Here is a 15,149-nt window from a genome sequence, read left to right as displayed (position 1 = left end):
GGTTGAGAGAATGCCAAGCGGGTGCAAATCTGTCATCAAGGCAAAGGGTGGCTACTTTGAAGAATCTCAAATGTCAAATATATTTTGATTTGTTAAACACTTTTCTGGTTACTACATGATTCCATGTGTTATTTCATAGTTTTGATGTCTTCACTATTATTCTACAATGTAGAAAATAGTATGAATAAAGAAAAACCCTTGAATGAGTACGTGTGTCCAAACTTTTGACTGGTCTGTATATCTAAGGAGGTTGGTTGCACCTTAAATGGGGACGGGATTGTGATAATAGCTGGAGGGGAATGAGTAGAATGGTATCAAATACATGAAACACATGGTTTGCATGTATTTGAGGCCATTCCATTTACTCCGTTCCAGACATTATTATGAGCCGTCCACCCCGTCCACTGATTATATATCTTGATATACTGTGCATTTCCGAGCTTCCTATGCGTTGCAAAGTATCATAGACTGCTTAAAATGAGCTACAATTTCCTGTAGATTATTTACAGTTGAAGTCTGAAGTTTACATAGACTTAGGTTGGAGTCATTAAAACTAATTTTTCAACCACTCCACAAATTTTTTGTGGTTAGGACATCTACTTTGTGCATGACACAAGTCATTTTTCCAACAATTGTTTGCAGACAGATTATTTAATTTATAATTCACTGCATCACAATTCCAGTGGGTCAGAAGTTTACATACACTAAGTTGACTGTGCCTTTAAACAGCTTGGAAAATTCCTGAAAATTATGTCATAGCTTTAGAAGCTTCTGATAGGCTAATTGACATCATTTGAGTCAATTGGAGGTGTCCCTGTGGATGTATTTCAAGACCTACCTTCAAACTCAGTGCCTCTTTGCTTGACATCATGGTAAAATGAAAAGAAATCAGCCAAGACCTCTGAAAAAAATTGTAGACCTCCACATGTCTGGTTCATGCTTGGGAGCAATTTCCAAACGCCTGAAGGTTCCCCGTGCATCTGTACAAACAATAGTACACAAGTATAAACACCATGGGACCATGCAGCCGTCATACCGCTCAGGAAGGAGACGTGTCCTGTCTCCTAGAGATGAACGTACTTTTGTGCGAAAAGTGCAAATCAATCCCAGAACAACAGCAAAGGACCTTGTGAAGATGCTGGAGGAACCCGGTACAAAAGTATCTATATACCCACAGTAAAGCGAGTCCTATATCGACATAATCTGAAAGGCCGCTCAGCAAGGAAGAAGCCACTGCTCCAAAACCGTCATAAAAAAGCCAGATTATGGTTTGCAACTGCACATGGGGACAAAGATCGTATTTTTTGGAGAAATGTCCTCTGGTCTGATGAAACAAAAATATAACTGTTTGTTCTTAATGACCATTGTTATGTTTGGAGGAAAAAGGGGGAGGCTTGCAAGCCGAAGTACACCATCCCAACCGTAGAAGCACAGGGGTGGCAGCATCATGTTGTGGGGAGCTTTGCTGCAGGAGGGGCTGGTGCACTTCACAAAATAGATGGCATCGTGAGGAATAAAAATTATGTGGATATATTGAAGCAACATCTCAAGACATCAGTCAGGAAGTTAAAGCTTGGTCGCAAATGGGTCTTCCAAATGGACAATGAGCCCAATCATACTTCCAAAGTTGTGGCAAAATGGCTTAAGGACAACAAAGTCAAGGTATCGGAGTGGCCATCACAAAGCCCTGACCTCAATCCTACAGAAAATGTGTGGGCAGAACTGAAAAAGCATTTCCGAGCAAGGAGGCCTACAAACCTGACTCAGTTACACCACCTCTGTCAGGAGGAATGGGCCAATATTCACCAACCTTATTGAGGGAAGCTTGTGGAAGGCTACCCGAAACGTTTGACCCAAGTTAAACAATTTAAAGGCAATGCGACCAAATACTAATTGAGTGTATGTAAACTTCTGACCCACTGGGAATTTGATGAAAGAAATAAAAGCTGAACTAAGTCATTCTCTCTACTATTATTCTGACATTTCACATTCTTAAAATAAAGTGGTATTCCTAACTGACCTAAGACAGGGAAATTTTACTTGGATTAAATGTCAGCAAATGTTGAAAAACTGAGTTTAAATGTATTTGGCTAAGGTGTATGTAAACTTCCGACTTCAACTGTATATGTTAAATTGGGGCTCCTTTCCCAATCTGATTGTTGGGGTTTATATTTTAATTTGAAGCAATATTGTTGCTGAGATTACTTGGGCACTAATAATACATTTGGAGTGCAGTCAGTCAGTGTGTTGTTTTGCACAATGAGGGAGTGATGGTATTTGTACTTTAAAGAGCAACAACAGCAGCTAAAAAGCCAGGTCCCTAGACAGATATAAAATTAAGTGTGTGGAAGGCATGAGCGTAGAACTGACTTCTGATTTATAGCTTGCAATGATGTAATCTCTCTTTATTACTTGCCAAAGTTTTCCCTACCTCTTACCCTTCACTAAAACTGTATGAATTGCGAATCCACCAGAGATGCAAATGCTTCATAAAACAGGGCTCTCTGGAATATCTGCAGCGCAGGTCTTTAAAAGGCTCTTGACCTGAGCTGGTTGGAAAAGTGCAATCCTGTTGACTGCAATCCAGAGTTTTAGAATAATTAATGCAGGGATGACATTTTGATGGCATCTGTGGAGTGTACAATTTTATCTTTGGCTCTGGGATTTTTGGTATTTTTCTGTTTGAGTTACGGTCCAGGTATCTGCAGCTCGGCAATAGAACTCAATCCCTAGCCAATTGCTGTCACTACACAAATGTGTTGTTCAAGCAGACAGAGAGACAGCCATGAGGAATGGCCAGGTACATGAAGATTTTGGCAACATAAGAAAGTGACGGGAAAAACGAGGAGGACATTTTAGCCATTAATGCTGGGATATTCCCCTGCTGCTGAGGGGATCCAGAATTGGTGGTTTGAATCTGTTTGCAAGGCAAACTGGGTGGTTCGCAAAAATCGCTTTTTCTCCAACAATGAAAGAATTTACATTTAAGTCATTTAGCAGACGCTCTTATCCAGAGCGACTTACAAATTGGAAAGTTCATACATAATCATCCTGGTCCCCACATGGGAACTGAACCCTGGTCCCCCCGTGGGAATTGAACCCACAACCCTGGCGTTGCAAGTGCCATGCTCTACCAACTGAGCCACACGGGACCAGGGTATAAATTAAGCATGAACAGAATGGAAAAAAGATACATGGCCTTTGAGTACGGTTCTACAGTCCCAGTTCAGATTATCCAAGAAACACAGACGATTTTGAACATAATTCTATAAAATTTGTGCGGTAGAACACTTTTTAAAGGAAGTAGGCCAGATGTATTTTTTCGGAGAGCCAGTGTTGTAAGACGTTTGTTTATGAATATTAGACTTCTCAACAGACTGAATGTTGTCCAAAGCTATACTGAATGGATTATATCTGTAACAGTCCTGACCTGTTTTATGTTGTTTTTTATGTGTTTATGGTCAGGGCATGTGTTTTGGGTGGGCAGTCTATGTTATCTGTTTCTATGTTGGTTTCGGTTTGCCTGGTATGGCTCTTGATTAGAGGCAGGTGGTTTGCATTTTCCTCTAATCAAGAGTCATATTTAGGTAGGGCATTTTCACTGCTGGTTGGTGGGTGATTGTCTCCTGTGTCTCTTGTGATGTCTTCGTTTGTGTTCGATATATTCACTTTTGGAGCTGTTGGGCTGTTCGTATGTTTCGATGTCCGTTCCTGTTCGTGAGTTTACGTTTGTCTATGTAAGTTTATGTTCAGGTTCCGTTGTACGTCGTTTTGTTATTTTGTAAGTTTTGAAAGTGTTTGTTTTCGTGTCATCAGTTTTCGTTATTAATAAATAAAGATGGCATATTTCCCGGACTCCGCATTTTGGTCAGAAGATCCTTCTCTCCTCACCTCTTCCGAGGATGAGGAGAGCGACAGCTATTACAATATCAACCAAAACAGTGCTTCAACATGTAGAATTCAACATAAACAATCAATGATTTATTAAAAACAATCCATCTGTATTTCATATGTTATGAATATGCATTATGAAGCTCATTTGACTTAATGATAAATTGGAGCAGATTGGCACATCTTTTGCTTGTTTAATGAAACTTGAATGTAAGGCAGGCTACACTTGGTCAGTTCTTGGGTGGTACACATCCAAGAAACAGTAGGTGGTTCAATTAATGGGCTAGACTATTTGGCAGGTTTCGAAAGGGCATTTCAAACGAATGGGCCAGTGATAGGTGCAAAGGCTTTCCAGCTATAACAGCACAAAATAAAAATTACGTGAAATATTCTAGAGTAAGGATTGTGGAAACAAACTGTCAAATTGACCCAGATTAATAGCAGGGAATGCAAGAAAAAAAGAAATGCTAATGACATATACTTCTTCTCCCTGCTGCAGAGCCTATATGAGTGTAAAGGAACTGAAAGAGGTGTTGCACCTGAGCAGCACAGACACCCTCAATGTTTTCTTTGCCAACAACTCAGCCCGTGAAGAGTTAGCAGGGGCTGCAACCTGGCCATGGGCAAAGGAGGCCCTCAACCATCAGGGTAAGCTACTGCTATAACCCTTCCTTCTGTCTTTACCTGAATCAAACATAAAAGTCATTGAGCTACACAATCCCTTCAAAATGATATGCATGCTAAAATATGCCAAACTGTACTACATTGACGTCCACTTGTGGTCAGTAAAAATTACACCAAAGTAAAAAGCAGAAGAGGTGCAGGTAGGCATTGCCCTTGTCTTCAAAATCTGGTTATGATTCTCTCTCTCCCCCTCTCATTCTCACTCTCCCTCTCTCCCTCCCTCCCACTCATTCACTCTCTTCCTTCTTCACTCTCCCCCTCACTATCCTCATCTCTTGCCCTCCACTCTTTGTTCTCAGTATTAGCCGTTACAAGATTAATGAGCCTTAATCCGGGGTATAAAAGAAAACACTTGTAGCGTGCATAGATTTCCCGGCAGATTGCCTCCTAATCATTAGGGCTTTCCAGTGTAAAGACAATCCCGACAACAACCAAACAAAAACCAGAAATGTCAGGGTAATGCCCTTTTGCCATTTATACATCGCTGCCAGCCCATTTGACTGTTTAAGCAACTCGTTAAAGCTAAGAGTTTTCTCCTCACATCCAGCTCTTTCATAAATTCAAACTTTACCTGAAGTGGGAAGGTCTTTTTCTAATTGGTTTGGCTGGTATTATTTTGGCTGTGTATTACTAAAGAAATTTCTCTACCAAATAAAAAAAGACTGTACTATGTTACAGTCAAGTTGCTTCTTGTAAATTATCCTTTAGTCTTCTATTCTCTTCTGTGTATTCTCTTCCATCTACTGAAGAGCTTTAAATCACTCACAAAGAGTGCTTGGCCGGGGAGTGAAACCCCTTTAAAGTATTATTCTCTGTTCAATCAGGTTTGTTGTTGTGTTCCCTCTGGGTTGTGTCTTACCTCCTGGCACATTCATTATGGGCCCTGGGGATGGCGTGCGGAGCATTCCAGCACAGATGTCCTTTTCTTGGTCCTCAGAGTTGAACTGCATCAACAAGCCAGTCAGTGTTTTGGGCTGGGCTTTCTCTGATGTGTCCCTGATGGACCGTCGTCTTGCAGGTTTCCCTCCCCTCTTTGAACCCCACAGCTCCCACAATTGAGGATATTTCACTCAAAGCCATGAATGATACGGGGAAAGACGCAGTGGTGCCACGACTGTAAGAGAGAAGAGAGACTTTATAGTGTCAGTTGTGTAGTTACTTTTCACAGTCTTATTTTGTAACAAATTGTCAAGCTTGTATATCAGATGACACAGGAATATATATAGTGGGGTCCGAAATGATTGACACCCTTGATAAGGATGAGCAAAAATTACTGTATAAAATAAATTATTAAAATACTGAGCTATATTGTATGCTCAAAAAAATGGGGAAATTGTATACTTTTATACTTGTTCAATTGCTCAGAGAAAGAGGTTTTGTTTAACAATACTTTTTTCTCTCAAAAAGGTAGGGTTCAAAATCATTAAATGAATTCCCTTCAATACCTCAATACCTTGTGAGAATAAGGGCACTGAGCCTTGTTCTAAAATGTTTTATGAGTTGGAGAACACAGTGGGAGGGATCTTAGACTATTCCTCCATACCGAATCCTTCCATATCCTCGATATCCTTTGTCAGCACTTATGGACTGCCCTCTTCAATTCAAAGCACATGTTTTCAATGGGTATCAAGTACAGAGACTGAGATGGCCATTGCAAAATGTAGATTCTTTTTTTTTTAACCAATTAACCATTTATTTGTGTATTTTGATGTGGGTTATTGTCTTGCTGGAAGATCCACTTACGGCCATGTTTCAGCCTCCTGGCAGAGGCAACCAGGTTTTTGGTTTAAATGTCCTGGTACTGGGTAAAGTTCATGATGCCGTTGACCTTGGCTCCAGGACCAGTGGAAGCAAAATAGCCCCATAAGATCAAAGTTTCAAATCCAAGGTGAGATATTGAAAGGCATTGAAAACAGGGGTGTCAATCATTTTGAGAAGAAAGTATTACTTATTGAACAACATCTCATTCTCTGAGCATGGTCCACATTAGTATGTATTAGTATAAAATCATTTCCCAATTTGTTTTGCATATAATATAGCTCAGTATTTGAATTATTTATTTTGTAAAGTCACTTTTGCTCATCTTTATCATGTCAAGCCCACTGTATGTTTACCCAGACCTGATGATTTATGTCTGAGGACAAACCATGAGAACCTTTTTAATGAGTCCTATCAGAAGTCTTCATCTGACAAGAGGATACTCTACCAATTAACTTCGATTGTACCAGAAAATATTCTCCACCGAAGTGAATGTTGAAGCAGAACCCTGAAATACATCTGTCAATATTTACAGGCTATAAATGTGCTATTAAAGTGAAGTTGTCTCAACGGGCCCAGCGGAAGTCCTCACAAATTGAATAGTGTTTCTAATTAGAAAACAAATAGCATTTTTATTCTATTCCAGCTCTTAAAGTTAATAATGAGCAATAACCACTGCTTCCATATTCCATAAATTACATCATAAGAAATTATGCAAATTATTTCTGGGGAAAGCACTATACTTGTTTCTTACATGCTGAGTTAAAACTGCTGACGGGTTGCCTCATGTCTAAGTGGTTATAAATGTCACATCGTTTAAGGTTTTTATGACATTAGTTGGTTATAAAACCAAGTGTTAACATGGTATTATTCAGAAGCTTGTCAGACAAAATGTGTTCGACTGTTTGCTTGAGATGGCAAGCTTGACTAGCTAGTCAAGAAACACACAAAAACATTGACACAGTCAATGAAATAGACATAAATAGAGATTGTGTCTGATTCATCTTCGCCCCCAAAAATAATGTCCCACTGTGATCATGGAGCTAGATCGTCTGGGATAGAAGTTATTTACGGGCTCTAAGAAATACCACCTAGTTATTTGGGAAGCAACAAAGGCAGATTATTTCAGCTATCTCACCACCTGTTGAGTTCTGTTAGAGTGGTAACATGACAACGATATCATCCGATCCTATCCACAGGTGGAATGGTCCTCAATCCATCCTACTTTGGCACTGTCGGACACAATAACACAATGATCCATGAGATGGGCCATATCTTTGGACTGTATCATGTCTTCAAGGGGGTCAGTGAGCGGGAGTCCTGTGATGACCCCTGTCAGGAGACCACTCCCTCCATGGAGACAGGAGACCTATGTGCAGACACGGCTCCTACACCAAAGTCAAAGGCCTGCCATGACCCTGGCCATGTAAACGACACCTGTGGGATAACGCTCTACCAGGACACACCGTACAACAACTACATGAGTTACACTGGTAGGTCTACTGTAACCTCTCTGCAATGCTGTCAACATAAGCTAGGCTGCATCCCAGTTCATCCCTTCATAGTGCACCACTTCTGACCTGGGCCCTATAGGCCCTGGTCAAAAGTAGTACACTATAAAAGGAATAGATTTCTGTTTGGGACGCATCCCTAGAATGAGGCTGTGGTGCTGTATTCCTACTGCAAGACCACAAAGGTCTACTGTATATACAGTATTAAGTTACGTCCAAGTGTATTGCATTTGGACTAGGGATTGCATAGTATTGATAATTCATCCACATCAAACTTGAGTGATCAAGATTCTCTTGGCTGTTTAATGATGATTTCCGCTGGGAACATTGACTCTACTCTACTTTCACTTCTTCAACTGAGACGATAACTGCACCAACCATTTCACACCAAATCAAGTGGCTCGGATGCATTGTTATATGGATCTAGTCTACGAGAACTGGCTGAAAGGGAAAAGGCCCACCCCCATCCCTCTCAAGCCCATGGTGATTGGACAGAGCTCAGACTCGGTCTCCATTCATTGGCTTCCACCTGTAAGAGGGCCACTTCATCAAAGGTAGAATAATTGTGTAGCTACATGTTTTCCTCATATCAACAGTAATGAGATAGGATGCATCCCAAATGGTTTCAATTCCCTATATAACTCACTACTTTTAACCAGTGCCCATAGGGAGCCCATAGTGCACTATAAAGGGAATAGGTTGCCATTTGGGATGCAGACATAGATATTCATGAATGATCATGACAATTTCAAATATTTTCTGATACTTACATTTGAGCACCTCTATTGACAGTTCTCCTACAGTGGATAGTGTAAACTGCAGGGACTGTGAGGCAGATGGTGTGTTCCATCAGTATGCCTATGAGGCCACATCGCCACGGGTCTGTGACTCCTCCGGATACTGGACACCTGAAGAGGCTACTGGTCAGTATTTTTCTTTAGCCACTCATGGGCCTGTGTGACTCAGATTGGTGGCACATGCCACTTGCAACATCAGGGTTGTGGGTTCAATTCCTGATGTGGCCATCCATAACAAAATGTATACATGCACCTCTGTAAATACATTTGTATAAAAGTGTCTGATAAATGGCATATACTATGATAATTACATTGGCCACTAATAAACAGTCTAGGAAAGAAGTCTCAGAGATTGCACACTCAGTGACATGTCTCTGACACCCCAAACACATAATAAAGTAGACACGTATTCATTGTCTGAAACAAATGACTGATTTTAGTGTGCGTTTTGAACATACACAAAACATTCAGTTACAGTTTAGTTTCTGCCTTTCTACCAGGGGGGTCCCCTGTTCTCCTGTGGGTAAGGTGCGTGCAAGGATAAAGACTGTCTGGAGAAAAATACGATAATCATTAAATGGTAATTGCCAGGCTAAATAATTTATTTTGTTTTAGCCATAAGAAAAACACGGTGCTTGGCAGGGTCAACTTTTGGTAATGTTGGGTGCTGTGGAACATTAAACTGTCCTAAAAACAATATATCCTGTAGCGCTTTGAAACCTTATGCTTCATGTACCAGTTCCTTATTATCCCAATCAAGATTATTTGAGTGTACAGAAGCCCAGTCTTTTGACATGACGTGTAAAACGTTTAGAAAATTCTACGAAAATATTTGGAAATTCTCAGATGGAATTTATGCTTTGAAAAGAGACAGAGAAATCAAAATCAAGTTAAAATTAAATCAAATGTTATTTAGCACATGCTTCATGAACAACAGGTGTACACTAACAGTGAAATGTTTGCTTACAGGCCCTTCCCAACAATGCAGAGAGAAAAATATAGAAAATATTAACACTTGGAATAAATACACAAAGAGTAACGATAACTTGGCTATATACACAGAGTACCTGTACCAAGTCTATGTGCAGGGGTACGAGGTAATTGAAGTAAATATGTACAGTATATATACTGTAGGTAGTGGTAAAGTGACTTGGAAACACAATAGATAACAGTAGCAGCAGCATATGTGATGAGTTAAAAGAGTTAATGCAAAGAGAGTCAATGCAGACAGTCCAGGGAGCTATTTTGTTATTATTTAGCAGTCTTATGGCTTCGGGGTATAAGCTGTTCAGGGTCCTGTTGGTTCCAGACTTGGTGCATCGGTAACGCTTGCCATGCGGTAGCAGGGAGAACTGTCTGTGACTTGGGTAGCTGGCGTCTTTGACAATTTTTAGGGCCTTCCTCTGACACCACCTGGTATAGAGGTCCTGGATGGCAGGGAGCTCGGGCCCCAGTGATGTACTGGGCCGTACGCACTACCCTCTGTCATGCCTTGCAGTCGGATACCATGCAGTTCCCATACCAAGCGGTGATGTATCTAGTCAAGATGCTCTCAATGGTGCAGATGTAAAACTTTATGAGGATCTGAGGGCCCATGCTATATCTTTTCAACGTCCTGAGAGAGGAGGCATTGTCGTGCGTTCTTCACAACTGTGTTGGTGTGTGTGAACCATGTAAATCCGTTAGTGATGTGGACACCGAGGAACTTGAGGCTCTCGACCCCCTCCACTAGAGCTCTGTTGATGTGGATGGGTGCGTGCATGGCCCCTCCATTTCCTTTAGCCCACAATCAGCTCCTTTGCTCTTGCTGATGTTGAGGAAGAGGTTGTCTTCCTGGCACCACACTGCCAGGTCACTAACCTCCTCTCTATATGCGGTCTCATCGTCAGGCCTATCACTGTCGTGTCGTCAGCAAACTTAATCATGGTGTTGGAGTTGTGCGCGGCCACGCAATTGTAGGTGAATAGGGAGTACAGGAGGGGACTAAGCACCCACCCCTGAGGCGCACCCACCCCTGAGGTGCACCCACCCCTGAGATGCCCCCATGTTTAGAGTCAGTGTGGCGAATGTGTTGATGCCTACCCTCACCAACTGGGGACGGCCTAGTCAGGAAGACCGGAGGATCCAATTACAGAGGGAGGTTTTCAGTCCCAGGGTCCTGAGCTTAGTGATGAGCTAGGAAGGCACTATGGTGTTGAACGCTGAGCTGCAGTCAATTAACAGTATTCTCACATAGGTGTTCCTCTTGTCCAGGTGGGAGAGGACAGTTGGAATTCAAAAGAGATTGTGTCATCTGTGGATCTGTTGGGGCGGGATGCGAATTGGAGTGGGTCCAGGGTGTCTGGGATGATAGAATTGATGTGAGCCATGACCAGCCTTTCAAAGCTTTTCATGGCTACAGATGTGAGTGCTATGGGGCGATAGTAATTTAGACAGGTTACCTTGGCATTATTGTGCCCAGAGACTATGGTGGTCTGCTTGAAAAATGTGTAGTTGAAGTCGGAAGTTTACATACACTTAGGCTGGAGTCATTAAAACTTGTTTTACAACCACTCCACACATTTCTTGTTAACGAACTATAGTTTTGGCAAGTTCTTTAGGAGTTCTACTTTGTGCATGACACAAGTAATTTTTCCAACAATTGTTTACAGACAGATTATTTAACTTATAATGCACTGTATAACAATTCCAGTGGATCAGAAGTTGACATACACTAAGTTGACTGTGCCTTTAAACAGCTTGGAAAATTCCAGAAAATGATGTCATGGCTTTAGAAGCTACTGACAGGCTAATTGACATAATTTGAGTCAATTGGAGGTGTACCTGTGGATGTACTTCAAGGCCTACCTTCACACTCAGTGCCTCTTTGCTTGACATCATGGGAAAATGAAAAGAAATCAGCCAAGACCTCAGAAAAAAATAAAATAATTTAGACCTCCAAGTCTGGTTCATTCTTGGGAGCAATTTCCAAATGTCTGAAGGTATCACGTTCATCTGTACAAACAATAGTATGCAAGTCTCCTAGAGATGAACGTACTTTGGTGCGAAAAGTGCAAATCAATCCCAGAACAACAGCAAAGGACCTTGTGAAGATGCTGGAGGAAACAGGTACAAAAGTATCTATATCCACATTAAAATATTGACAATCTGAAAGGCCGCTCAGCAAGGAAAAAGCCACTGCTCCATAACCGCCATAAGAAAGCCAGACTACGATTTGCAACTGCACATGGGGGCAAAGATTGTACTTTTTGGAAAAATGTCCTCTGGTCTGATGAAACAAAAATAGAACTGTTTGGCCATAATGACCATCGTTATGTTTGGAGGTAAAAGGGGAGGTTTGCAAGCCGAAGAACACCATCCCAACCGTGAAGCACTGCGGTGGCAGCATCATGCTGTGGGGCTGCTTTGCTGCAGGAGGGACTGGTGCACCTCACAAAATAGATGGCATCACGAGGATGGAAAATTATGTGGATATATTGAAGCAACATCTCAAGTCATCAATCAGGATGTTAAAGCTTGGTTGCAAATGGGTCTTCCAAATGGACAATGTCCACAAGCATACTTCCAAAGTTGTGGCAAAATGGCTTAAGAACAACAAAGTCAAGGTATCGGAGTGGCCATCACAAAGCCCTGATCTCAATCCTACAGACAATTTGTGGGCAGAACTGAAAAAGCATGTGTGAGCAAGGAGGTCTAAAAAACTGACTCAGTTACCCCAGAATTGTCAGGAGGAATGGGCCAAAATTCACCCAATTTATTGTGCGAAGCTTGTGGAAGGCTACCCAAAATGTTTGACCCAAGTTAAACAACAGGATAAATTGTGAAAAACTGAGTTTAAATGTATTTGGCTAAGGTGTATGTAAACTTCCGACTTCAACTGTAGGTATTATGGACTGGGTTAGGCAGAGGTTGAAATTGTCAGTGAAGTCACCCGCCAGCTGGTTAGCGTATGCTCTGAGAACACATCCTGGTAATCAGTCTTGCCCCGCAGCCTTGTGAATGTTAACCTGCCTAATGAAAGGTCCTATTCGCATCGGCTACCGAGCGAGCGAGATCACACAGTCATCTGGAACTGCTGGTTCTCTCATGCATGGTTCAGTGTTTCATGCTTCAAAGTCAGCATAGAAGGCATTTAGGTTGTCTGGTTAGCTTGCTTCACTGGGCAGCTCGCAGCTGGGTTTTTCTTTCTAATGTTTGATAGTTTGCTAGCCCTGCCACATCCGATGAGCATTAGAGCCGGCGTAGTAGGATTCTGTCCTAGTCCTGTTTTGATGCTTTCCCTGTTTGATGGCTCATCGGAGGTTGTCATAGGATTTCTTATAAGCGTCCGGATTAGTGAGAACTCTCCATGCATTACTTTTAATAACGATAAATACAATTACAGCATTAGCCAGGAGAAAAGAGTGGAATCTATAATTCTGGGGGAGACACAGTCTGTTGGCTTTTGTTGTGTACTGTAGTGTAGTTTATGGGAAAGAGTTCTATTACCTGCTTGTCCATGTTTAAGCCATGGAGTTGATTCATGGGCCTTGAGAACTTCTGTTGGAACAGGAAACAAAAGTTTTACAAATTAAAAAATTAAAGAGGCTTTTTGTACACTAGTGTACAAAACATCATAATATTGAGTTGCACCCCCTTTGCCCTCAGAACACCCTCAATTTGACAGAGCAGGGCCTCTACAAAGTGTTGAAAGTGTTCCACAGGGATGCTGGCCCATATTGACTCCAATGCTTCCCACAGTTGTGTCCAGTTGGCTGGATGTCTTTTGAGTGGTGGTCCATTCTTAATACACACAGGACACTTTTGAGCATGAAAACCCCAGCAGGGTTGAAGTTCTTGACACACTCAAACCAGTGTGCCTGGCACCTACTACCATATCCCGTTCAAAGGCACATAAAACTTTTGTCTTGCCCATTCACCCTCTAAATGGCAGATATACACAATCCATGTCTGAATTGTCTAAAGGCTGAACAATCCTTTAACCTCTCTCCTCCCCTTCATCTACACTGATTGAAGTTGATTTAACAGGTGATCAATAAAGGATCATAGCTTTCACCTGTATAACTCTTTTGAATGCTGAAAAACATTGGTTTTACATTTAACAATAAACTTGAACTTTTCTCCAAGAGTTGCTGAATTTCTTCTTCACTTCAGTTTGCTCCTAAATTCATACACATTGGTTGAAGAGCGAGGTCACTGTGTTTCCTTCCCTTAACTAGGCAAATTCTTATTTACAATGACGGCCTACTCCGGCCAAACCTGGGCGATGCTGGACCAATTGTGCGCTACCCTGTGGGACTCCCAATCACGGTCGGATGTGATACAGCCTAGATAAGGTTGATTAGTTATACTATACAGCCGATAATGCGGTTGTTAAAGGCATTTTCCCAGATGCAGAGATCGCATTCATGGTAAATGCTGCGTATGTCGGGTCACGCGTAAATTACCTTTAAAATAGTGCGTTGCGCTATAACGCTCCTTACATTAGCAGCCAAGTCTTAGAGCAAAACGTATTATATTTAAAAAAAATCCTTGCTACTCCATTAGTATGATATGTTACGTTTGGTATGACAGTAGGTTACCTAAGGCAAAAACTAAAGGAGGGTGGTCTGGCGGGATTGATGGGTAAATGTATAATGTGAATTTCTAGCAACCCAAAGGTTGTGTGTTCAAATCTCATTATGGACAACTTTAGCATCTGAGCTAATTAGCAACTTTGCAACTACTTACTACTTTTTAGCTACTTTGCATGTTAGTGAACCCTTCACCCAATCCTAACTTTAACCATTTAACCTAACTCTTAACCCTAACCATAGCCCTAACCTAACGTAGTATATCATACTAATGCATTCAAACATATTATATTATACTAAAGCAGTTGAACATAAAATACACTACTAAAGCAGTCAAACATAATATGTCATACTAAAGCAGTTAAACGTAGCATATCATATCATACAAATGGCAGCATTCGCGCGAAACTGAAAGAGCGAACCACTGCTTTTAACCAGGGCAAGGTGAAATATAACCGAATACAAACAGTGTAGCTATTCCCTCCGCAAGGCAATCAAACAAGCTAAGCGTCAGTATAGAGACAAAGTAGAGTCGCAATTCAACCGCAGACACAAGAGGTATGTGGCAGGGTCTACAGTCAATCACAGATTACAAAAAGAAAACCAGCCCAGTCGCGGACCAGGATGTCTTGCTCCCAGACAGACTAAACAACTTCGTTGCTCGCTTTGAGGACAATACAGTGCCACTGACATGGCCCGCTACCAAAACCTGTGGACTCTCCTTCACTGCAGCCGACGTGAGTAAAACATTTAAACGTGTTAATCCTCGCAAGGCTGCAGGCCCAGACGGCATCCCCAGCCGTGTCCTCAGAGCATGCACAGACCAGCTGACTGGTGTGTTTACGGACATATTCAATCAATCCTTATCCCAGGCTGCTGTCCCCACATGCTTCAAGAGGGCCACCATTGTTCTTGTTCCCAAGAAAGCTAAGGTA

At 41.7% G+C, this 15,149-nt stretch overlaps 1 protein-coding gene across 2 annotated transcripts in view; it reads left to right on the top strand.

Moving 5' to 3' along the window:
- Positions 1 to 15,149, top strand: part of LOC129824014 (pappalysin-2-like) — a 66,949-nt gene that overhangs the window by 9,600 nt on the left and 42,200 nt on the right. For both annotated transcript variants that reach the window (XM_055883270.1, XM_055883271.1), the window contains exons 3-6: positions 4,391 to 4,539; positions 7,533 to 7,826; positions 8,206 to 8,398; positions 8,637 to 8,767. In XM_055883270.1, coding sequence (XP_055739245.1) covers positions 4,391 to 4,539; positions 7,533 to 7,826; positions 8,206 to 8,398; positions 8,637 to 8,767 — 767 coding nt within the window. The remainder of the gene's footprint in view (positions 1 to 4,390; positions 4,540 to 7,532; positions 7,827 to 8,205; positions 8,399 to 8,636; positions 8,768 to 15,149) is intronic.

The sequence above is a fragment of the Salvelinus fontinalis genome, chromosome 26 (genome assembly GCF_029448725.1).
Source record: "Salvelinus fontinalis isolate EN_2023a chromosome 26, ASM2944872v1, whole genome shotgun sequence".
NCBI classification, from domain to species: Eukaryota; Metazoa; Chordata; class Actinopteri; order Salmoniformes; family Salmonidae; genus Salvelinus; species Salvelinus fontinalis.
The sequence above is the reverse complement of the archived record's forward strand: the minus strand, read 5'-3'. Positions and strand labels throughout refer to the sequence as shown.